Below are 24611 nucleotides of genomic sequence, written 5' to 3' on the forward strand. Positions count from 1 at the left end.
AACTCCGGTTCAATCCATACAAAGTTGAAATGTCCTTGATTTATCATAATTTCTTCACAAAAAGTCATCTTTAAACTGTTATAGTGTAATTAAAAAAAAAAAAAAAACGAGCTGATGTGTGCATCACATGACTTCCTTTTACACCAATTTAATGTTATTCCCCCATTATTGGGAAATTTAATGTGAATTCAATAGTTAACTCTATAAATATCACCAACAGTGGCCAATTTGAAACCAGATATTAAAAAAAAAAAAAAAAAAAAAACATCAAATTTGTCGCCAAGTTAGCGACAAAACTTGGCGATCAAAAACTGGCGATAGATCGCCAAGTGTCCGCTAAATTATAACACCACTTGAGTTTGCATCGAAATTAACAATGATTCCCCCCCCCCAAAAAAAAGGCGTGAAACAACCCCTTTGAAACAAACGAATGCAATCAAAAAGAGAGGTGCACAACTAGACCCCACCAGGAGTCTACGTACCAAATTTCAAATTTCTAGGACATACCGTTCTTGAGTTATGCAACATACATACGCACATATACACATCCGCATTTACATACATACGTATATCACGAGAAAGTCGTTGTAATTAATTCGGGGAATGTCTAGATGGATATTTCGAGTGTCGATACGTTCATAGGCACTTATCCGCCTGTGGTCGGGTTGACAAAAAACAATAATTCGGGGGTGAGCAAAATGGAAATTAAAGCCGAATTTTGAGTGAAATTTTTTCGCGAATACAATACTTTCTTTTTTGTAAAAGGAAGTAAAAATCAACTATATTCAGCTACCTACATAATTATAATCTTTACTAATAATAAACCTTAAAGTCGGGATCTCCGGATATCTGGCTCGCTGGATGTCTGTTACGCGCATAGTGCCTAGACCATTCGGCCAATTTTCTTGAAATGTGGCACAAAATTAGTTCGTAGCATATGGGGGAGCACCTCGAAGCGATTTTCCAAAAATTCGATTTTGTTGTTTTTCTATTTCAATTTTAAGCCAATTTTACCGATCAATTATCATAACATGGGCGAGTAAATTATCATGCCGCGGACGAGCAAATCACCATGACATGGGCAAACAAATTAACATAGCCGTATTGGCAATAAACTCATCATTCAATATTTGTAAATATACAAGCGAACCAAATGACTTTTTAATTTTCTACTACAGGCAAAGCCGTGCAGGTACTGATAGTGTAAAATAAATTGGATGACCGTCCTACGTAACACTCCATGAAATTCTATCTCGAAACGAAATTTTACAATTATACTATTCTCACCACCGCCAATTGCCACTACAGTTAATAAAAATGCCATTTAAAAATATTTTTTACACAGGATTCCTCTGATCCTTATAATATAGTTTGAATAAAAATAGATAATTATTGTATGAAAATATTTTGCTATCGTCAGAGCGAGTTAACAGATTATTTGGAATCAGATAGAGATAATTGCCAATAATTCAGCATTGACAGTTTTATCTCACAGTTGGTAAGCTTTTCCAGCAGTTAATTTTATATGCAACAACTTCTTAAAGATGTCACCTTCTCACGGATCAATCTAATACCAGAACAACATCCACAGTTTTCACATTTCAAAAATAGATCAATTTATAAAAGCTATTTGAGAGAAAATGTCACTCTATTGCTGCGTTACGTTTCAAGTATTTACTCCTCTGAAACATTTAATGTGTCGTGTTAAACATATGCAGGTGTCCCTCGTATAACACGGTTAATTCGTTCCGTGTAGTATCAAAGCCGTGTTATACGATATGTTATACGATACTTTTTTTTAAATGATGATTTTCTTTATTTTAAGTAAAAATGTCATAATTAGCATTATATTATAATACTAATTATGTATGTGCATGAGAAAAATCAGGTTTATACGTATCGTGTTATACCGAAACCGTGTTATACGAGACTTAGAAATAATGTAAATCAAGAAATGTATACTATATTATATCGAAACCAAGTGTCATAAAAACAAAGTAAAAACTTATTAGAGTTATCAACCATTAACAGAATGTATTAAACAAAAATGAAATTCCATCTTTTATAAATATAACATTCGAGTTATATCAAAATCATGAAGCAATAAAGCCGTGTAATATCGAAACCGTGTTATAATAATCGCAAACTTGGTTCCGTGTAATATCGAAACCGTGTTTAGAAGTACCGTGTTATACGACGCGTGTATTATATTACATCAAAACCATGAAGTGTTGAATTCAAGTTTCGTACCGTATAATATCGAAACTGTCGCATAATAATCGCAAACTTGGTTCCGTGTCATCTCGAAACCGTGTTTAGAAGTACCGTGTTATACGTGGGACGCCTGTATTATATTACATCAAAACCATGAAGTGTTGAATTCAAGTTTCGTACCGTGTTATATCGAAACTGTCGCATAATAATCGCAAACTTGGTTCCGTGTCATTTTGAAACCGTGTTTAGAAGTACCGTGTTATACGAGGGACGCCTGTATTATATTACATCAAAACCATGAAGTGTTGAATTCAAGTTTCGTACCGCGTAATATCGAAACCGTCTTATAATAATCATAAACTTGGTACCGTAATATCGAAACCGTGTTTAGAAGTACAGTGTTATGCGAGGGACGCCTGTATTATATTACATCAAAACCATGAAGTGTTGAATTCAAGTTTCGTACCGTGTAATATCGAAACTGTCGCATAATAATCGCAAACTTGGTTCCGTGTCATTTTGAAACCGTGTTTAGAAGTACCGTGTTATACGAGGGACGCCTGTATTATATTACATCAAAACCATGAAGTGTTGAATTCAAGTTTCGTACCGCGTAATATCGAAACCGTCTTATAATAATCATAAACTTGGTACCGTAATATCGAAACCGTGTTTAGAAGTACAGTGTTATGCGAGGGACGCCTGTATTATATTACATCAAAACCATGAAGTGTTGAATTCAAGTTTCGTACCGTGTAATATCGAAACTGTCGCATAATAATCGCAAACTTGGTTCCGTGTCATCTCGAAACCGTGTTTACAAGTACCGTGTTATGCGAGGGACGCCTGTATGCCGCTTGGAGAAAGTATCAACACTGCATGTTTCTCATATTGACCATTTCACTCCAAAAAGGGGACAGAGCTAAATGTGTTATTATTAAATTTCTAATCATTTTAAAAAAGGCTGTAAATAATCAGCAGTTTGCCAGTTTGTCGCGTGTATCACTAAGCTACCAAAACCCAGCCGATTAACGAGCGAAGCGAACTCCAATACATGAAGGATCATATCTATTTAACTAAAACGTTAAACAATAACTCTGCTCTCTCCCCTGTACTTTGAAAAAAGAATAACGTAAATAAAAAACATTATATTTAGAACAAATGGAAAATAATGTCATTCGTAGTGAAATAATACACAACGCAATTTACATAAATGATCATTCCGCTCCATTTAGGAAAAAAAAATTTAAAAAAAAAATCCGCATTGCAAATACAGAAGGAAAATCCTGTTCCCCCATAGAAAAAGAATTTAACACAAATACGCAACGCAATTTATATAAAACCAGAGGGTATAATCTGAAACCAGAAGAAGATATTATTTCGGCTTATTCTACTTTTCTAGACTTTTAGATCTGGATACTTGTAATTTAAGAAACTGAAGTAGTAATAAAGCAATAAATAGATACTCTTTTTCCGAGGAATAACAGGAAATATCCAACGTTATTTAGCACAAATGAACAGATTACAGAATACACGTGTTTCGGGGTTTCAAGGAACACCTTTTACAATTTAAAGGTGTGAGCTTCTAGATGTAAAGACACCCAGTAAAAGCAATGAAAACGGACATCAGACAGATTAAAAATAAAAATAAGCAATTAACAAAAGAAAAACAAGATAAACTATTATTTTATTTGTTGTGAATGCTTTTAGGTGTTTAAAAATAAATTCCAAAATTAAATAACACTTTCGTTAAACTATTTAGGAGGAAAAAACAACCCGTTGGAACGATACCATTTTTTAAATAAATTTTTATTCTAACTTCGGAAAATTATTCCAAAACTCTTCTACAGGTCCATGCCAAACTATTCTGAAGAAAATGTTCGATAACATTAAAAAATCCTTCGAAAAAGTGTCTTTAATGGAACAGGTGAGCATTAAGTTTTCTCTACCCTCCTTTTCCTTCTCAGAACTGCGCAACTGTCCGGGCGGCAAGGTGTAGTGACGTCAGGTCACGTGAATAAGACTGTGCCGGCTGTTTTCGGGTAGTGGTGAGTTCCTCAACCGCGCCTCTCACTATTTGCAGATCCCGCTCTTGGCGTAGAAGAATTTCTAAAGGGCTCTTTCCGCGACTTTTTTAATGTTTTCTTTCCATTCTGACTGAAAAATAATCGTTTGTTGTACTTCGAACGAAGCAGTGAAAAGTTGTCGGGCCAGCGTTCTGTATTTGATGTGCAATTCATTTTGTTGTCGTTCTAAAGTTTTTGAGTACTCGTTACAGGTTAAAAGTTTTCTTTTAACGCCTTGTCATTTTCTCTCTAAGTATTGAAATACTTTTTTAACTATTGTAATGTGAACATTGGAATATTTCATCCGGGAAAATCTTCGTCACTTGACATAACTGGATATTAATGGATAAATCAAATTTTTGAGACTAACTGGATCGAGGTGATACCTTTCCTGGTGCTATATAGACTGTCAACTTGTATTAGATAATTAAAAAGAGACTGCTGACAAATAGCTAGTTTCACAATGTTCCCAACGGAAGCTAGACCCCCTAAGATGAAAAAAGAAAACACTATGTGGAAATGTGAAGTGATAGTTTTTGCCTTGTGCATTTGTTTACTTTTTGGACAAAATGTTACTGGGACAGTACAGCATCTTAATTTGACTTCCTCGCTAAATCAAATTTCTGAAGGTTAGTAACCATTTTTCTTACATTTTTCATCTTTTAAAAATTCCTATAATTATATTTACTCCACAGCATAAAAACAAATTTTTCATTCGATTTATTCAACGAGGTATTTTAAAATTTTTCATGTTTTATGTTCAGAAAACACACAAAAAAAGTCTACTAGTAATATGTGACTTAGATAAAAATGGAACAACGTTTAAAAGCACAAAAAGGATAAAAAGTTTTTAAAAACGCAGACATGTTTCGGAGGGAATAGCCTCCGAAATCTTGTGAAATGTTTCGGAGGCCTTGCTATTGCCTCCGAAACATGTCTGCGTTTTTAAAAACCTTTTATCCTTTTTCTGCTTTTAAACGTTGTTCCATTTTTATCTAATTTACCTTGCACAAAGCTATCGCTCTTCAATATGTGACTTACTCAGTAGTCGACGCAGTTTAGAGCATGGTTAATACTTTTTGTTATTTTCGCAGAATTGAGTTATAGTGCTTCTTAAATATTAAAGCAGAAAATGTAACATGAAATACAATCTTTTTAATCAAGATCAAAAACTCAAGGTTCTAAAAATTACCGCATATAAAAAATAAAACATTATTATAGTTTTTTGAGCAATCACGATTGCTTATTGCTCTCATTTGACAATCCCTGGCGTTGTGGTTCCTTTTTCAACTTGGACCAGGTGCCTCTGCAGCACCACCGCCCACCGTCCTCCGGTCCTGAGCACTGTCCGCCTTTAGCCGCTTCTCCTGGTCGGTGGCGTCCATGTCCTACACACACACGCTCACAAACATGCACGCTCACACACACGTATCGTTACGCACATACACACTTTCACACACACGCCGTTACACACATACACATACGCGCCTAACTGCATACACACAGGTCTACGCACACACACAAGCCTATACATGCATGCACGTGCGCCTGCACACACAACTATACGCACGTAACCGCCCAGGAGGAGAGGCAGGCTTGGGGGGACAGGAGCCGTTTCTAGAAACAATAACTCCAATGAGTAATGTCCTCTCGTGATTGCAAAAAACATAATTTGTATTCAAAATTTCAGAATTCAAATTAATTTCTTTTTTTTTTATTTATGCCAGGAGCGCAATGTATACTGTATAGTGGAGAAAAAATCATTGTACTAGTAGAACAAACCAACGTCAAAGATAATTTCAGCAAAAAAATTGAAGAGTTGTGAAGGTCACACCTTTTTGCATTCAAAAAGGATGTGTTTTACTTGGATATGCGTGTTTGCAGTTTATATTTTTTCTTTCATGTGTTAATTTTAAACGAGGTGTTTTGTACTACTACTTCTTAGCACATATGTACAGCTTTCCCTCGTATAACACGGTACTTGCACAACTCGATTTCGATATTACACGGTACCCAAAATTGAGATTATTATAACACGATTTCGACATGACACGATACGAAACTTGAATTTAATACTTCATGGTTTTAATATAACACGAATGTTATATTTCAAAAAAGATAAAATTTCATTTTTGTTCAATACATTCTGTTAATGTTTGATAACTCCAATAAGATTTTACTTTGTTTTTATGAAACTTGGTTTCGATATAACACGGTACACATCCCTTGATTTACATTATTTCTAAGTCTCATATAACATGGTTTCGATATAACACGGAACACGGTTTTGATATAACACGGTACATTTTGACATGATTTTTATTATGTACATGATTAATTAGTGTAAAAAATAAGTAAAAAAGTTATTTTCAAAAAAGTCTCGTATAACACGGTTTCGATACTACACGGGGCGAATTAACTGTGCTATAAGAATGACGCCCTGTACTTAAATAATTGTTAATTAATTTTATACGGCACATTGGTTTGATTTCGTAAAATGCTCAAAATAATGGAAAATACCAGAAACAGTTTCATTGCAGCGTGAAAGCGCGGATTCAGTGTGGAGAAACGACCTGTCTGGAAATCGTTGACATTGATTCAAATAATTAATAAATAAGGACGTGCTTTTAGCTGGCAGAGTTTTAGCTTTAAAAAACTCTATCCAAAAGACTTACCTAGAACTTGTGAGAAGAATATGTCGATTCTCACTAGCATTGTCAATTTAAAAGTAGCAGACAGTTTTATACATAAAAGTCTTAGCAGGTATCAAATAAGATAACGGCACCAATAACAGTCAAGGGTCCAGTAACTGACAGTCGTAAGTTTGGATTTAAATAATAAGAATTTTAGGCGGCTAAAACTGTTGTTGCTGCGACTCATGTTTACGGTGCAACCATCTAGTGTTATCAGAGTGAATTTTATGAGCCAGTGGGTATTTACAAGGCAGTGGTGGAAGGGTATGTACAGCCACCACGAGGTCTGCTGGTTTTCATGTTCATTTGAATTTAATAAGGTTTAAGCTCTAAAAATAACGAAAGTTTGCACATTTTAGAGATAAAAGGAGAACTCTGTCCATTACTCATACTTTCCTCATCTTATCTGTTACTGGGTATCATCAGAATTGTCGGTGTCTGGTACTGGGGGTCGGACCTTTTTCCGAAATTGAGCAAATAAAAAAAGAATTAAGTAATTTAGAGTATTCAGAAGCAGCCAAACGTTAGATGAGATATAGTTGCACGAGAGAAAAAGTTTTAAAAGGCTAAATACGTTAAAAGTCTCAGAAAATTGAGTTTACCTGAAAGCAGTGTCTTAAGCATGTCTGGTACTGTTGCCGTTTTATTTTAAATAATTTAATAATTAAAAAAAAGAAGTTGAAAATGTTTTTATAAGATCGTTATGATCCTGGGTAAGAAACTGACCCTTTAAGATAATTGCCCATCTAAAGTGTACTAGAGCATAGGTCAATGCTTAGACTTAACTAAAAATATTTTTTGAATATATTTGATTTGATAAAGTTTTTATAGAAATTAAAAAAAAAACTTACTAAGTGGCCATATAAGGCTCATGGGTTAATCACAGCTGCAATTGTATATACAACTAAACTTAATGTTTGGAAAGAAAAAAAAAAGGTGTTTTCATCAATTTTATGCGAACAACAGCAAAACTAACATTAGTAATTAATAAGGCAGTTAACGACTGAAACAATAATGCAAACGAAACATTGACTACTACCTAAATTACAAAATTACGGAACTATTGGTGGATTTTAAATTTGCTATACATAGAACGTAATCCCTGGAATGTTATCGAATGCATCAACAGAGCGTGAACAAAATTGGGCTGCAACATTTGAAACGAAATTTCATAGCTTGAAGCAATCTTATCCGACCAAAATTTAATATTATGTGAACTTAACACTGGAACGTATGGAAAATTTCGCTAGATTATATTGCAATGTTTCACTTATTTCAATTTGTACAGAAAACATGCATGTTTTTACTGTATAACTAAAAGATGCATAATATGTTTATCTTAATATTTTAATATGCTCTTGCAGTTGCTTTCATTAAACGTTTTGAAAAGTAGATCTTCTCATTTATTCAGAAATTCGAATTCAAACCCTAATTCTTTGTTTTGGCTTTTCAAGATCTTGGTTTCTGTCATTTATTACGATTTATTTCTTGTTATTAATATCTTTAGATTGAAAAGTTCGAAAAAAAAATAAGAAAAAAGTATTCCCAGCCAAATTTCTGCCTACTATTTTTTTTTTTTTTTTTTTTTTTTTTTTGTGACTTAGGCACATAACTGATGCTGCATAAAACTACAAAATATTATGAGTTATATGTTTAAGCGACAGACTTGAACTAAAATTGTTCCTGAATGAAGAGACAGTTTTACTGTTAATAGGAATGTGAGGCAAATAATTAAAATAAAAATTGTTGTTAATTTTTGCACAAATGATAAACCTGATTTTAAATGTATATATATATGTTTGAAACTACTGCTAATTCTACATTAAGTGCCACATGATTGTAAACAGAAATACCCATACCAAATTTGTTTTTTTTCCAGCCACAAATGCTAGACGTTTAAAACTTTTGTGACACGGCAAACGCGTGCTCTGTAATCCAATTTGCCCATCACGCCATGAACATTCTTTTACTGGGTAAGGGCTCCTACAAACGATGGCGGTAAGTTGAATCAACAGTTCGAAAAATCCCCTATCAACTAGTTGATTGGCGTTTTTCAGTCTTTACAAGAGGAAACTTAGTTGAATAAACTTTTCTTCTGAAACGTCGAAGTTATTCGAGCAGCTGTTTCACAACACGGTTAACAATGACCCGAGTTGACTCAACGAGTTTACTCGTGTGTAGAGCGAACGCTTGGCAATATCCCGATGAGTTGAATCAACTGTCTAGTTGATTTAACCCATAGGGTGAAAATGGTAGTGACACATTTGCCTGATGAGGTGACGTCGTCGGAAGGACGCCGGTTGATTCCTTCACTTTTCTACCAAGTTAAGCCTAATTCACATATCGTCTTCACGCCACGTTAAGGGCAGTTCACTTATCGGCCGACCGTCCCGTCCATCCAGTTTTTTGACGTGACGTACTGACGCCGAAAACAGAGTAGCATTCTTATTATACGGTCGCCGCACATCAATCACGTACTGAATCCACTCACCAAAGAGAAGAGCGCGCTGCTTGTCGGAAGCCAATGAAATGCTGTCCTACTTTTGACAGCCGTTAGATATCAAGGTTCTTCTGATCGAAGCCGGTTCCGTCCAAGATGGCTTTCTGTCACGGCAACCAGCAAAGAAAACCTGTTTTGGGTGGAAAAACTCGGAATGGACGGGACGGACGGTCGATAAGTGAACAGCCCTTTAAGGGGACAGACGTACGTTTTCCGATAGGGGACAAGCATTCATACATTGCGAATGCGAGCAAAGCACATGCACCTAATAGAGATATCTCGCTCATCTTGTGGAGACCAATGAAATGCCACGCACAACTGGACGGACGCCAAATATCTAGCTTCTCTTCACGTTGACGAGTTCCGTACAATACGGCTTGCTGTCAAGGCAACGCCGACCGAAAACTGATTTTAGAGGGGAAAAATCGTCGCTGACGTGACGTGAGGAGGATATGTGACTGTTGCTTAACACTTCCTGATAACCGTCCGTTCGAATGCTGTTTTAAATAAGTTGTCCCGTGTGTAGGAAGGCTAATGCCAATGAGATTTCATCAGCGATGCCAACACTTCAAAAACACATTTGCACAGCGTTACAAAACATTGACAAAATGAAAATCTGAAATGTGCAGAATTAACTCGAATGCCGATTAGATGTTTTCTCGTAACAAAAGTTCGAACATTGAGTCTTTGAAAATGAACATGTTGAACAATGTGCTCCCACATGGTGCATTTATGTGATTGAACTCTAATAAAATAAAAAATAGTGTTGTATTTCTCATTAAACTCCATATCACTTATTGTAATGTGTGCTAAATTTTCAAAAATATGATTTTTGAAATCGAGTCCATCATTTGTGTTCACGCTGTATGTTTTGTCCTTTTGAATGAACTGCAAGTATTTTGAGACTCTGGATGTCTCTGTGGGTATTTAATGTGTTTATGTAATTTAATGTTTTGAAATCGGGTCCATTATTTGTGCTTCCTCTGTATATTTTGTCCTTCGGAATGAACTGCAAGTATTTTAAGGCTCTGAATAGCTCTGCCGGTATTAGATTTGTTTACAATTTGACTAGATTCAAGCAAACCGTTGAAACCATCTAGTTAAAAACAGGAATAACTCTCGCCATTTTTCATTAGAGAATTTGAACAACTTGCATCGAGTGCTAAGAAGCTTGCTCTTTCAAATAATACATAATATTAATGTGTGAAAGTAGTTCTTCGCACATATATTCGGGAATTTATGTGGAAACAGTTTCTTAAATTGTAGTAAAAAACAATTTATTGAACTTTTTTTGAAGATGTCTCCAAACCTTTTTGGTTGTAAACAAAATTTAATAAGTTATTTTCAGAAAAATTGGCCAGCTGTTCTCGAGTTTTTCACGTTCAAACACACACATTTTTTTTGGAGACTGCATTTTATAGTGCGCAGAGATTCAATACATAAATATGTCTTTCAGATCTTTAAGTAAAACAAAAAGTCACGTTTCTTGTTCTGTGTAATAGATCAACAATTTTGTCAGGAATGTACTTTGCTTTGTAAATAAAAGCTTTATTGACACATAACATAGAAATTCAAGTGTAAAAATAATGTGAAATATTAAAATATTTCTGTATGCAATTGGAAGTCGTTACACATTTTTTTTTGCTGAAATTAAAAGATGAAAGTTATGATTGGAATGCGAAGTAATTAACTTTAATAGAGCTCATGGTTTTGTTGTTTACCATTAAATAGTAATGACTATGTTTGTTCATTAGAATTTGTTTCATCTTAACCGGATTTGCTTCTAACATACTCAATTCTAAAAAGATGCGAGAATGAATGCATACTAATTGTGTTTTTGTATTTTAAGGAAATTTCTGAACAATTTAATATTTTTAGCACTACCTTTGCGTTAACATTAAAACGTTATAGCTAGAAATAGAAAACCAACAGTGTTAAAAATATGTTTAAAAACAAGAAAATCACAAAAAATAATGATTACTCTAAATATGCTATAAGTTTTAGGGTTCAAGAAGTAATACTAAAACATTAATTTAAATTTTGATATCTTAAATTCAAACTGTGTTTTTTCAAATTACGAGTGTGTGTGTGTAAATAAAATCAAAGGACGGATGGACATCAAAACGGTGAAGTGAGAACAATAAGCAATTCGTGAATGCTTCAATGAAAAAAAAAATATTTTTCAAAATCCAGATGCAAAACTATTGCCAGCTGTACAGAACTTTAATATGATACAAATAATTATGACGATATTTTTTTCTTTTTACTAGAAATGGTCTAATGTTATATTTTTGTCCTTCTGTTTTCCAAACAATGAACAACGCAACTAATTTTCCTGTGGTACAAATTTTGTTAGTTTTAGTGTTATATTGTTTGTTTTGAAAGAGTCAATAAGTACAACAAGCCTAAAGGGAAAAAAGTGCACTGGTAAAATAATTTGAATTTGTCTTTATATTTTAAACACTATTTTTTGTATTTTTTAATGTTTTTTACTGTAATTTGTTCCCTAACTTTGTATTAATCAATAATATTAACTAATTGATTAATAAATTTGTAATACCCTTCTAATCAAACTTATTGCTCTGGATAAATTACTAGTTGCTGGAATTTACTGAACTGTTATTTCTAAGAAGTTGATAAAAGAAATTCGAAATTGCTTAATATCACTTAACTGTTTATTATTTTGTGAAACATATATTTTGTTTTAAAATGTTTAATTGCCCAAAAAGAAATATTTGAGATAATTTGGAGCCTAAGGCAAAACTTTAGAGAAATATGGTTTATATTTGAAAAAGAGTATACATGTAAGTACGATCGTAAAGAAATAGCATCATGAATGTCCCTATTTTTTTTCATACATTGTTAAAGAAAAAGGAGCTGATGTGTGCATCACATGACTTCCTTTTACTCCAATTTTATTGTTACTTTCCCATTATTGGCAATTTTAATGTAATTCAATAGTTTACTCTCTAAATATCATCACCAGTAACCGAATTGAAACAAGATTTTAAAAAAAAAAAAAATCGCCAAATTTGTCGCCAACTTGGCGACAAAACTTGGCGACCAAAAGACTGGTGATATATCGCCAAGTGTCCGCCAAATTTTAACACCACTTGAGTTTACATCGAAATTAACAATGATTTCCCCCCAAAAAGGGGCAAAAGACCCCCTTAAAAACACCCGAATGCATCCAAAAGGGGAGGTGCACAACTAGATCCCACTAGGAGTCTACGTACCAAATTTCAACTTTCTAGGACATACCGCTCTTGAGTTATGCGACATAAATCCGCACATACGCACATACATACGTACATCACGAGAAAAGTCGTTGTAATTAACTCCGGGAATGTCAATATGGATATTTCGAGCAATTATACGTTCTTAGGCTCTTATCCGCGTGTGATCGGGTTGAAAAAAAAAACTCAACATCAATTCGGGGGTGAGCGAAATGGAAATTAAGGCCGAATTTTGAGTGAAAATTTTTTCGCGAGAATACAATACTTCCTTTTTTGTAAAAGGAAGTAAAAAAGAATGATTCCTTTTTAAGAATTAAATGCATGAGATGCACATTAGTTAAACGCAATGAGCAAAAGAATATGAAATGATTTTACAAGCATCAATAGGCAACTACTTCTGTTTGGCTCCTTCAAATATACGAAGATTATTAGCGGTTCAGCTGTTGCAATGGTCCATATCAGTTGAACGAAAAATGATAAAAAATTGCATAATGGTGCAGATAAAACCAAGTCATGTCTTTAAATCATCCTCTAAATAAATCTTCTGAGATATTCTGAGAGTAAATCCCTTTGTTTCTATGCAAGGAAGTATGGGGCATAGCAAAAAGCGAAATATTTGATTTTTTTTTTCAGTTTGCAGAGCAACCAGGGGGGCGTTTCACTATGTTCTTAAACATGTATTTTAAGTCAGTGAAGCAATAAAGCTCAAGGCATACAATTGTACATGCCATTTTCAAGATTTGATAACCATCTTATAATATTTTCGGATTCATCTTTTTTTTTTTTCTTGTTATTATAAAATGATAAAGCTTCTGTAATGAACGTTTTAAGTATTATTTAAGATCTACTAATGTCCAGTACATCAACTTATTTAATTAATTTTAAGCTTTTTTTTATTTTTTATTTTTAAATGTTAACCACAATTTTTCAAGTTTAAGCAGGGCAAAGTAAAATGAATCATTTCGTTTACTTATTTAGTTATCAAATACATCGTTTACATATTACTTCAGTAATTCATTCATCTACAATTCTTCATTTAATTAGTCATTTGTTCATTCATTCACTAATTTTCATAGACAATATTTTTTTAAGTCACTCATTTATTTTGTTTCACTATTTATTTATTTGTTCTTACATGTGTTTGATTTATACACTTATTTAATGCAACATAGTTATAATAGTTAAATAAAAAAATTTCATTTGACAAATTCTCCAGATTCTGTTACCACTTTTTTTTTTTTTTTTGAAAGTACAAATTTACTGCAAAAATGGAAAATAATTTTTTTAATGAAAATTTCATTACATAATATATGTTATTATTTATTTATGTACAAAAATTTTCAGAAGATATTTCCAATTAGTTCATTTTTAAAAAGATTGAATATCCTATTCATTTCACTTTGCCGTAGTTTTTCCTACTTAACTGATTTTAGACGCTTTATTACGATTACAGAATTGTTTAAAAAAATATATTAGATGAAATGTGAACATTAACTGCAGTAAATTGATTGTAATCAAAATAATTAAACGTGTTACAATTTGAGGCAAAAATGTAATGGTAAAAATAATAACATATGCTACTACTTATCTTATTATCATTATTGTTATTCACTATTGTTTATTTCAGTCGATTTTTTTCTTCGTTAACTTTGGGCCGTAATAAGAAAATAAACTCTGCAGTCACGACCCTCTCGAAATATTTTTAGCTTATATAAACGTGTTAGATGAACTCCTGTGTTATAAGTTACATAAAAGCGTGAATATTTTTTTTAAATGTAAATTTTAAAAGAAAGAGGGCAACAAAGGAATACACAAATTAGGAAAAAGCTGCGATTTTATTTCAAAGATCGTAAAATTTTCTGTAGCATTAAAAGACTGTAAATGAAGTGATTTATATAAAATATTCAAAAGCGTGAAAATAAGTCGTTTTCTTTCCTTTTTTTTGGGAGGGGGGATGTGCGAGAAGGTGTACTTATTATTTTGCACACAAAAGGTTTTTGAATTCTGATAATAAATCATATGAAGTAAGCGTTGTGACTAAATGCATATTCAAAAAAATTCGATTAAATGCTTAAATGTAAGAACTAACAGATACAAATAGTAAAAAGAGTAAACTTCATTGAGAAAGGTTGATAAAAAGATGACCCTTAAAACTAAATAAGTATTTAGAAAGTGAAAAGTAAGTGGGTGCAAGTGGAAAAGTTTTTAAGTTTTAAGTAAAAGGCGTGCTACGTTTAGACCGCAGGTAAGATTTCATTAAACTCTTCCTACCCTCCGAATCAAGTTGCATAGCAGCATCTGTCAGCTATACTATTACCATATCTTGCTCTAATACAAATGACAGTTTCTCCCACAAATTTTTACTTATTATGTACACATTATTATTTTCGTTACTCTATTTTAGTTACATTGGTAAACTAGTAGTACCCGCACAGCTTTGTCCGTAGTAGAAAACTAAAAGATCATTTGGCTCACCGGTATATTCACAAAAATTGGATGATGAATTTCTCACCAATTTGCTAAGTTAGTTTTCGCGCCCATGTTACCGTTCCACATTATGACAATTTGATAATTTACTCGTCCATGTTATGATAATTAGCTCGGTAAAATGTTCTTAAAATTGGAATAGAAAAAGAGAAAATAGAATTTTGGAAAAATCGCTTCGAGGTGCACACCCTCAAGCTGCAAACTAATTTTGCGCCGAATTTCATAAAAATCGGCCTAACGGTCTTGGCACTATGAGCGTCACAGACATCCAGACAGATTATCCGGACAGAGATCCAGACATTCAGCTTTATTATTAGTAAAGACTACTAACTTTTCGACAGACATGGGAAAATATAATGGTGTACGGTGGACTACGTTGCTGAGAGAAAATCTAAACTGTCCTTTCAACTCTCGGAAAAGGATTTGCAATAAAACGTTATGGTACTAATTTCATGAAAAAGAGAGCGGTTTTGAGACGAATGTGATTGATGTTGCAATAGGAGAATTTCAGGAGACGTCTTTTAATTTCTTTGATATACCATAAACCATAGGAGCAGTTTTATCGACATTATTAAATAACTAGAGAATCGAACGTCAAGGTATGACGGGGGAAAATTGCTTCTGCATTTGAACGAAGCAATGGGGTGGCTTCCTTCAGTCAAAATTACTATTTTTAGTCACTAAAGTTGATAGAAAGAGCAAAAAAAAAAAAAAAAAACATGGACCCAGAAAATACTTTCATTTTCCCAGCAGTTATTTTTTAATTAATTTTTTTAAATGTCCGATTTTTCAAACAAGGCGTGGTCTTTATTACGTCACAAATGATGAACTTAGGCGCGCATTCCATTGGCGCATTAGACGTTTACGGTTGCTGTCTACCGCGATTCCACGTTATGATAATCAAGAAGCAAATTTAATATTGCGCTCTACGCTTGTTATTAACCATATCGTTGCTATACATGTGAGTAAAGAAGCGAATTAAATATTACCCTCTGCGCGGATGGCAACAGCGAATGGCAGTTCATTATTTGTGATGTCATGCGCAGAAAAGTAGAAAATGAAATTGAGTCTGCGCACTGACTTAAATAATTTTTAAAAAATAGTAAACTTTGTAAAATTATTTTTAAAAAATGGTCAAATCCTTTGTTTTTTAAGCATGCTCTTTCAGAAAAACATACTTTCAAAATTTAGGAAACGACCCCATTGTCTGTTTTGCGATATTTTCATAGTTGAAATTTTAACCATAACTCCAATGGATTTACCCTAAACTCCAGTAGATGGCGTTAATGGTGGACCACTTTTCGTTTCTTTATTAACCTGAAATGACAGTAGTACCAGTAAAACAGTTAAGTGATCGGATTCTCCCAATAAAGCCTTTTCTTGCATCTCAAACATTACCGAAACATACATGTATAATTAAATTGTCATGCCGTGGCATGAGTTTCATTCTTGATGATGTCAGGACCTGTACTCGATCATTCGCTATTATATATGATAGGATAATAATAGTATATTTTGCTCGTAGATAAAGATTTCCGTGAAAGCGAATACATTAACGCACAATCACCTTCATATACAGGGTGTCAAGCGAATTACTCCTTGAATTCAAAATTAAAACTCTTGAAAACAAAGAACAATATTGAAATACAATAAACTGTACATTTAATGCGAAACCCATAAAAAAACATGAACATAAACTTGGAAATTAGTAACAAAAATGCCAGAAGGTGGCGCTACACGCTGTAATTGCACTAGAAGTACCCTTAAACTGTGCTAAAAGGGGTAGGATGATATTTTCAAGCATAAATGTAAGTACCTCTGAGAGGTTGAATGGCACTAAACTACTGCCGAAACAATCAACTCCTTCGCAGCACTATTGATGGGGACATCTAGTGCAATTGCAGCGTGCAGCACCACATGTTGTCGTTTTTGTTATTATTTTCCAAGTTTATGTACATAATTTTTTTGAGTTTAACAATAAACATACCGTTTATTTTGTTCCAATATCGTCCTTTGTTTTCCGGAGTGTAAATTTTGAATTAAGTTCCCTGATAATGTAGCTATCTATGGTGAAAAAATGGTTAAAATCCGTCCAGTAGTTTTGAAGTTTACCCCGGACATCCGGACAGAAGTAGCCCTTTATGTATAAAGGTGCACGTAAAAACATTTAATTCCCTAGATAAGTTGCACATAAGGACACAAACTGCATTGAAATTTTGTTAGATGAGCAGTTCAGCTGTGTGTAGCTAACAAATATTACTTCCTTTTTCAATGCAAAAAAAGTAAAAACGCTGCTTGAAAGCGTACACTGTAAAAAAAACTGTAAATTTTGAAGAAGTTATCCGTATTTTTTACAGAAAAAAACTGTTCGTAATAAAATACAGGATTTCTCTGTTTTTTTGAATCTGTAACCGGTTATACTTTGTTTTTCTTCGAATCTTCGAAATTTCGCCCGCGTGTTTGGATTTTGGTTCTCGTGCTCGAGTTTTTGATCTTATATTTATTTAAAGCGAGTAAGTCTTAAATCGTTTGAACTTCCATTTCATTGCATCCTAATCAATATTTCATTATTATGTTTTTTTGTCATCTGTTACAGAGGCATATTCGGAAATTTACCTTTGTATACATGTATTTCGTAGTAGTATAATAAATATTGAAATGTATTCATGAAAGTATAGTTTAATTTTTTAATCTTCATAAAATAATAAATCAGCTTGAACAAATAATAAAAATACGGAAGATTTCTGTAAAAAAAACGGAAGAAAACTGGCGTCCTGGCTGACAGTTTTTTTCTGTAAATTTTAGTTTTTTTTTACAGTGTACAAAAAAGATTTGGGAAATTTGAATTTTCCTGTCCGACAAAGAAATTTACGTTACTAATTAACTAAAGTAATAGAAAAGGCTTATTCATCTACGATTATAAAAATAAACACTGAATGTGCAATGAATTAATTGTAAAACAATGCCTTAACTACATGCTTTTGCAATGCCAAAAAAATAATTTTATCAGCATAAAAATGGACACCAAACTGTCAATCGTTTTGAAAAGCACCCACATATATTTTTAAATACCAGTTAGGTATTCATTTTTTAAAAAAACTGCCACAAAAAATGTAATTACAATGCTTTAAAGAATAGTTTTGCCAAAAAAGTGCTCCGAACGTTGGGTACTTTTAGAGGATTTCAAATTTCTCTTTCGGCATTCATGGTCGGTTTTGTTTTTATTTTTTATTTAATATCGGTTCTCATCTACATTTAGAAAAAAAAAAGATTAAAACTCATTTTTTTTTTACAAAATCATCAAAATATTTTTATTTCGGAAAATGTAATTCTAATCGGTTTCTTAGCAATGTATAAATAGAATATTTTCCATAATCTCGTTGCAGTTGAATTATTTGTTGTTAGTGGAAAAAAGCACACGCATCCGTTCCTTGTTTTACAAAGAATTTCAGCTAAAAAGCATTTTATTTTCTATCTCGTTATTCTAATCCTATTTCGTGGAAAATAATGCGGATTACTGTCAGAAAATTATGTTTCTTTACTGCAGTTTGAATTAACACTTTTTATGGCAACCTTTGAGGGGAAGTGGCAACACTGGAAAGCTCTACTATTTTATGCATTATTTCATGGAAAAAAAGGAGATTAAAATGCATTACAAATGCATACGATTATCTGCAGCAACATATTATAATGCACATTAAAGTACATTCAATTTTTCAGAAAAATATACAAAAAAAAAAAGACAAAGTGAAATAATATAGTGCATTAAGCTAAAATTTGCTATATTTTTAAAAGCATTTTCCGTTTGTTTTCGTTTTCCTCTATTGATCCTCCCCGCTTATTATTTTACTTTTATCTTTTCGTTTATCATTTCTTTTTTGCACCTCGATGCCAAAAAAAAAAAAAAAAAAGAAAAAAAAAAGAGCTGATGTGTGCATCACATGACTTCCTTTTACGCCAATTTAATGATAATAGTGCCTTGGAGTAAGCAAGGAAACACTAAATATTTTCACCCCTAGTTTCTTGCGAACCGAAGCAAAAAAAAAAGTTTTGCACAGATTTATTTCCCCATTATTGGCAATTTTAATGTGATTCAGAGATTAAATCGTTAAATATCACCAACATTGGCCAAATTAAAACCAAATTTAAAAATTTAAAAAAAATTTAAAAACTTTTCGCCAAGTGTTTGACAAATTATAACACCATTTGAGTTAGCATTGAAATTAACAATGATCCCCCCCCCCGAAAAAAAGTGTAAAATACCCCCTTAGAAATATCCGAATGCAACCAAAAGGGACGGTGCACAACGAGACCCCATTAGGAGTCTACGTACCAAATTTCAACCTTCTAGGACATACCGTTTTTGAATTATTCGAGATACATACGTATGTACACACATACGCACATATATACATACGTACATACATACGTCAAGAGAAAAATCGTTGTTAATAACTCGGGAATCGTCATTACGGATATTTTGCGTGTCTATGCGTTCTTAGGAACGGAAATTAAGGTCGATTTTTGAGTGAAAATTTTTTTGCGAATACAATACTTCCTTTTTTGTAAAAGGAAGTAAAAAAATAATAATGTTTTACGTAAGCTGGGTTACGTAAGTGTTTTTCTAGTACTAAACATTTTAAAAATCAAATACTAAAAGTTCCTTTTAACCACATTAAAGATATTAAGCTGAAACAATCGTTAATATGTCGAAAGATGAATGTGTTATGGGTTGATTTTTCATTGTTGAAAAAATGTTTTCATGTCAAAAATGAATTTCTGTTTTTAAACAGCTAAGCTTTTCATTACGTAAGTACGAGTAATTATGTGCTTAGGAAAGTAATCAGAATTTCCCTGTATTCTCGAATATTAATTCTCAGAATAACTATTTTGAAGATAAACAGAGGGGGTAGCTTGGAACCCTTATGTGTCACGTTTGAAGAATCTCAACGAAAGGTTATACATTTATATAAATATTTTTTTTTCTTTTTTTTAATGCGTTGTTTCTTTTTTGTATGGTTTTAGAAATCGAAAGCATTGATTTTTGCATTTTTTGGTGACTTTTAACTTTTGATGCATTGCTATTATTAAAATACATGTGTCCCTCGTATAACACGATTAATTCGTTCCGTGTAGTATCGAAACCGTGTTATACGAGACTTTTTTTTAAAATAACATTTTTACTTAATTTAAATAATCATTATGTATGTGCATGAGAAAAATCAGGTTATAATATGTATCGTGTTATATCGAAACCGTGTTATACGAGACATAGAAATAATGTAAATGAAGGGATGCGTACCGTGTTATATCGAAACCAAGTTTCATAAAAACAAAGTAAAAACTTAAGAGTTTTTAACCGTTTAACCGAGTTATTAAACAAAAATTAAATTCCATCTTTTTAAAATATAAGATTAGAATTATAACAAAGACATGTATTAAATTGAAGTATTAAATTCAAGTTTTGTACCGTGTAATATCGAAACCGTGTTAAAATAATAGTAAATTTGGTACCGTCTAATATCGAAACCGTTTTATAATAATCGTAAATTTGGTACCGTCTAATATTGAAACCGTGTTATAATAATCGTAAATTTGGTACCGTCTAATATCGAAACCGTGTTATAATAATCGTAAATTTGGTACCGTCTAATATCGAAACCGTGTTATAATAATCGTAAATTTGGTACCGTCTAATATCGAAACCGTGTTATAATAATCGTAAATTTGTTACCGTCTAATATCGAAACCGTGTTATAATAATCGTAAATTTGGTACCGTCTAATATCGAAACCGTGTTATAATAATCGTAAATTTGATACCGTCTAATATCGAAAACGTGTTGTAGAAGGGTAGAAGTACCGTGTTATACGAAGGACGCCTGTATACAGTTCTTTCTTATTGAAACGTGACACGTAAGCGCCCCAAAGTGCCCTTATATGGTTATCTCGAAAATAATTCTTCTGAGAAAAATATTCGTGAATGCCGGGAAATTCTGATTACTTTCAAAATAATTGTTATTTTTCTGAATACATGATTAATTATGGAATGAAAGGGTATGGTGACCATTTTCCTCCATCATCCCACTTTTCGATAATGGCGCCCGCATTTATTATTATTTTTTTTCTTCCAGTTTTCGACAGTTTCAAAACCATTGTTCTTATCTGGACGGAAATGGAGCATCATATTGATCTTTTTTGATCTACAGGGTAAAAAAGTATGAACATTTGTAGCGAGTTAGAAGACTCATGGAAATATTTTCCACTTTTTTTCCACTTTTTCTATTCTTAAAAAGATTTTAAAATCATCAAAAATAATCTTAATTTTCTTGGGGTTTGTTTTGCAATGTTTTCACTTATTTATCGATGCAGAAACAAAATATCGGATTCACTCCTATGAGCCCCATGTCGACAATAACTTTATACAGATTGAACAAGATTTCAAAAAATCTTGGAAACACCGTATGTTGTATACGAGTCACGCCGCAGATCGTCATTGTAGTAACTTCCCCTATTTATATTTATTTAAGTTACATTTACAAATATAATCAAGATTAAAAACGAAATTCAGCTTGTTGTTTAATTTATGCTTTGATTAGACTTCTGAACTTATAATGAACAGTTTTTCCCATTTTTAAAGCACTTGTGGGCCGTTACTGACACACTTTTGACTTATTACTAGCGAAAATCCAAATGGTTCACTAAAATAATGATTATATTACTGTTTTCAATCTTGCACTTTTCAGCCTACTTTCCCAGTAAATGTCAGAGAAGAAAGAAAAAAGCATGAAAGAAGGTCTAATGCATCTTAAAACTATCGAGAAACCCAAACAAAAATGAAATATAAATAAAATAGTTGAATAAATAGCGAAAAATTACAAATTGGAAAGTAGGGTATTCAGACGGGGAAAAATATCTGTCTGTCTGTTCCCCTTAAAAACTTTTGAGTGAATACTCCGATTCGTACTTTTTTTTTTTTTTTTTTTTGTTCGAAAGATCTTGGCGGGGTAACCTCATCCTTATATCTCATTTTTTGATGTAAACATTTTTTTTTTCCCGTTTCGAACAGTTCAAAAAAAGGAAAAAAAAAATAATAGCGCTTACGGTGAAATTCTAGGCAAATGTCAAGATCGAACTTAGAGGCGAATTTGCTTCAAACAAACATTGTAGAAACAAGTTTTTGAAGAAAAGCATATATAGAAAATATCTCATAGATTTGAAAAATTTTCCGTTCAATTTTGAACAGTTTAAATATCTTAGCATTAGCGCTTACGACGTGTAAATTGTATACTTCAAATAAGTTAGAAAACATTATGAGGTAAGTAAAGTTAAAATTTTATTAACATTTAAAGGGATTCGTAAAAATTACGCTTGCGCCTTCAATTTGTTTTTATCTCTTGCCGTTGCCAATTTCATTTCACAATATTTTACAGCAACGGCGCCCTCTTCTGAATTAATGTGGCCGTAACAAGACGAAACTAAAACTCAATTTAGAGATACATAATTTTGCGGCCATACTCTTTATGTATTCGACACAAAATTAAATATAATGACCATTTTCAATTGTTTATCTCTAGCCATGATAAACTATCTTTTCCCGCTCATTGGAAATAAATAAATCAGAAAAAATGCATTTAGTAATAACGTTCTTAAGAAGGATGGATTTCGAGTATTGAAGATCTCAAACTACATACCGAACATTCTCCTCCACGCTCTGGTGGGCTATTATTTGAATTCCAAAAAAGGAGAATAAACCAATCAATTTTATGAAGTTAAAGGCCGCCAACGTTCCTGCCTTCAATATACCACTATTCATTTCCTTGACATCCAGTGAGTAAGCATTTTGAGTGAGTGAAGAGGAAAAGTATTTTTTTGAACATTGAACTTAATCCATTGAATATTTAAGATATATTGTTTGGTCGCTGTTAAGTCTGTGGTGGAGGAAAATACAAAGGTAAAAAGAAAATTATTTTCATGTTTAGAAAATAGTTTAAATTTTAAAGTTTAAATTACAACAGCAATACGATTTCTTAGGCAACGTCGGTTTTCTAAGAATAACAATAATTTCTGTCGCCAATATACCACCAGTGATGTTCCCATTAGGTATACTACATATACGGCGTATACTCTCAAGCATTTATTAGGCATATAGCGTATACCCCAAGCTTCAAAAAAAAAAAAAAAAAACATATTATGACATATTATGCGTATGATCTTGTACACATATTGTGCATAACTGATTACTGGGAGTATACCCTCAGAAAACTTGATGGGAACATCACTGTATACCACTATTCATTTCCTTGACTTCCAGTGAATAAGCATTGTGAGTGAGTGAAGGGGAAAAGAATGTTTAGAGCATTGTATTAAATCCATAAAATATTTAAGATATATTGTTTGGTCACTGTTACGTATGTTGTGGAAGAAAATACAAAGCGAAGAAGAAAATCATTTTCATGCTTTAGAAAATAGTTTAAATTTTTAAAGTTTAAATTACAACAGCAATGCGATTTCTTAGGCAACGTCGGTTTTCTAAGGGAATAACAATAATTTCCGTCGCCAATAATACCAAAAGTGGTGTTTCCATGGGGTACACTACATATACGGTGTATACTTTCAAACATTTATTAGACATAAAGCGTATACCCTCAAGCTTAAAAAAAATCATATTATGACATTTTATGTCTATGATCTTGTACCACTGTATACCACTATTCATTTAATGGACATCCAGTGAATAAGCATTGTGAGTGAGTAAAGGGGAGAAGCATGTTTGAGAACATTTTATTAACTCCATGGGACATTTGAGATATTTTGCTTTGTCACTGTTACGTCTGTGGTGGAGGAAAACACAAAGCTAAATGAGAAGAAAATTATTTCCACGTTTTAGAAAATACTTTAAAATTTCAATATCAAAGATTGAATTGCAACAGCAATACGATTTCTTAAGTGACATCCATTTTCTAAGAATTACAATAATTTCTGTTGCCAATATACCACTATTCATTTCCTGGACATCCAGTGAATAAGCATTGTGAGTGAGTAAAGGGGAAAAGCATTTTTGAGAATATTGTATTGACTCCATCGGACATTTAAGATATATCGCTTTGTCACTGTTACGTCTACGGTGGAGGAAAATACCAAGCTAAATGAGAAGAAAATTATTTCCATGTTTTAGAAAATAGTTTAAAATTTCAATATCAAAGATTGAATTGCAACTGCAATGATTTATTAAAGGGAATCAGTACCCTAAATACTTTTAAAAATTCGATTTTTTGATTTTTATATATTTTGAAACTCTATTTCAATACCTTTTTAATGATACAAACTTCTTGATCGTGATCATATCAGAAGTAAGTTAAAATAAGCTTTAAAAAAATGTAAACCTACTTTGCTGAGGTATGATTTTCCCCTTT

The 24611-nt window shown here is 32.6% G+C and overlaps 1 protein-coding gene across 3 annotated transcripts in view; it reads left to right on the forward strand.

Annotated features, from left to right (window-relative positions):
* The first annotated feature begins 4248 nt into the window (after positions 1–4248).
* LOC129224085 (uncharacterized) overlaps positions 4249–24611 on the forward strand; it is a 152939-nt gene continuing 132576 nt past the window's right edge. For 2 of the 3 annotated variants that reach the window (XM_054858488.1, XM_054858487.1), the window contains exon 1: positions 4249–4909. In XM_054858488.1, coding sequence (XP_054714463.1) covers positions 4744–4909 — 166 coding nt within the window. In that variant the 5' untranslated portion in view covers positions 4249–4743. The remainder of the gene's footprint in view (positions 4910–24611) is intronic. The other variant, XM_054858489.1, reaches the window with a different exon arrangement.

This window comes from Uloborus diversus, chromosome 6, assembly GCF_026930045.1.
Source record: "Uloborus diversus isolate 005 chromosome 6, Udiv.v.3.1, whole genome shotgun sequence".
NCBI lineage: Eukaryota > Metazoa > Arthropoda > Arachnida > Araneae > Uloboridae > Uloborus > Uloborus diversus.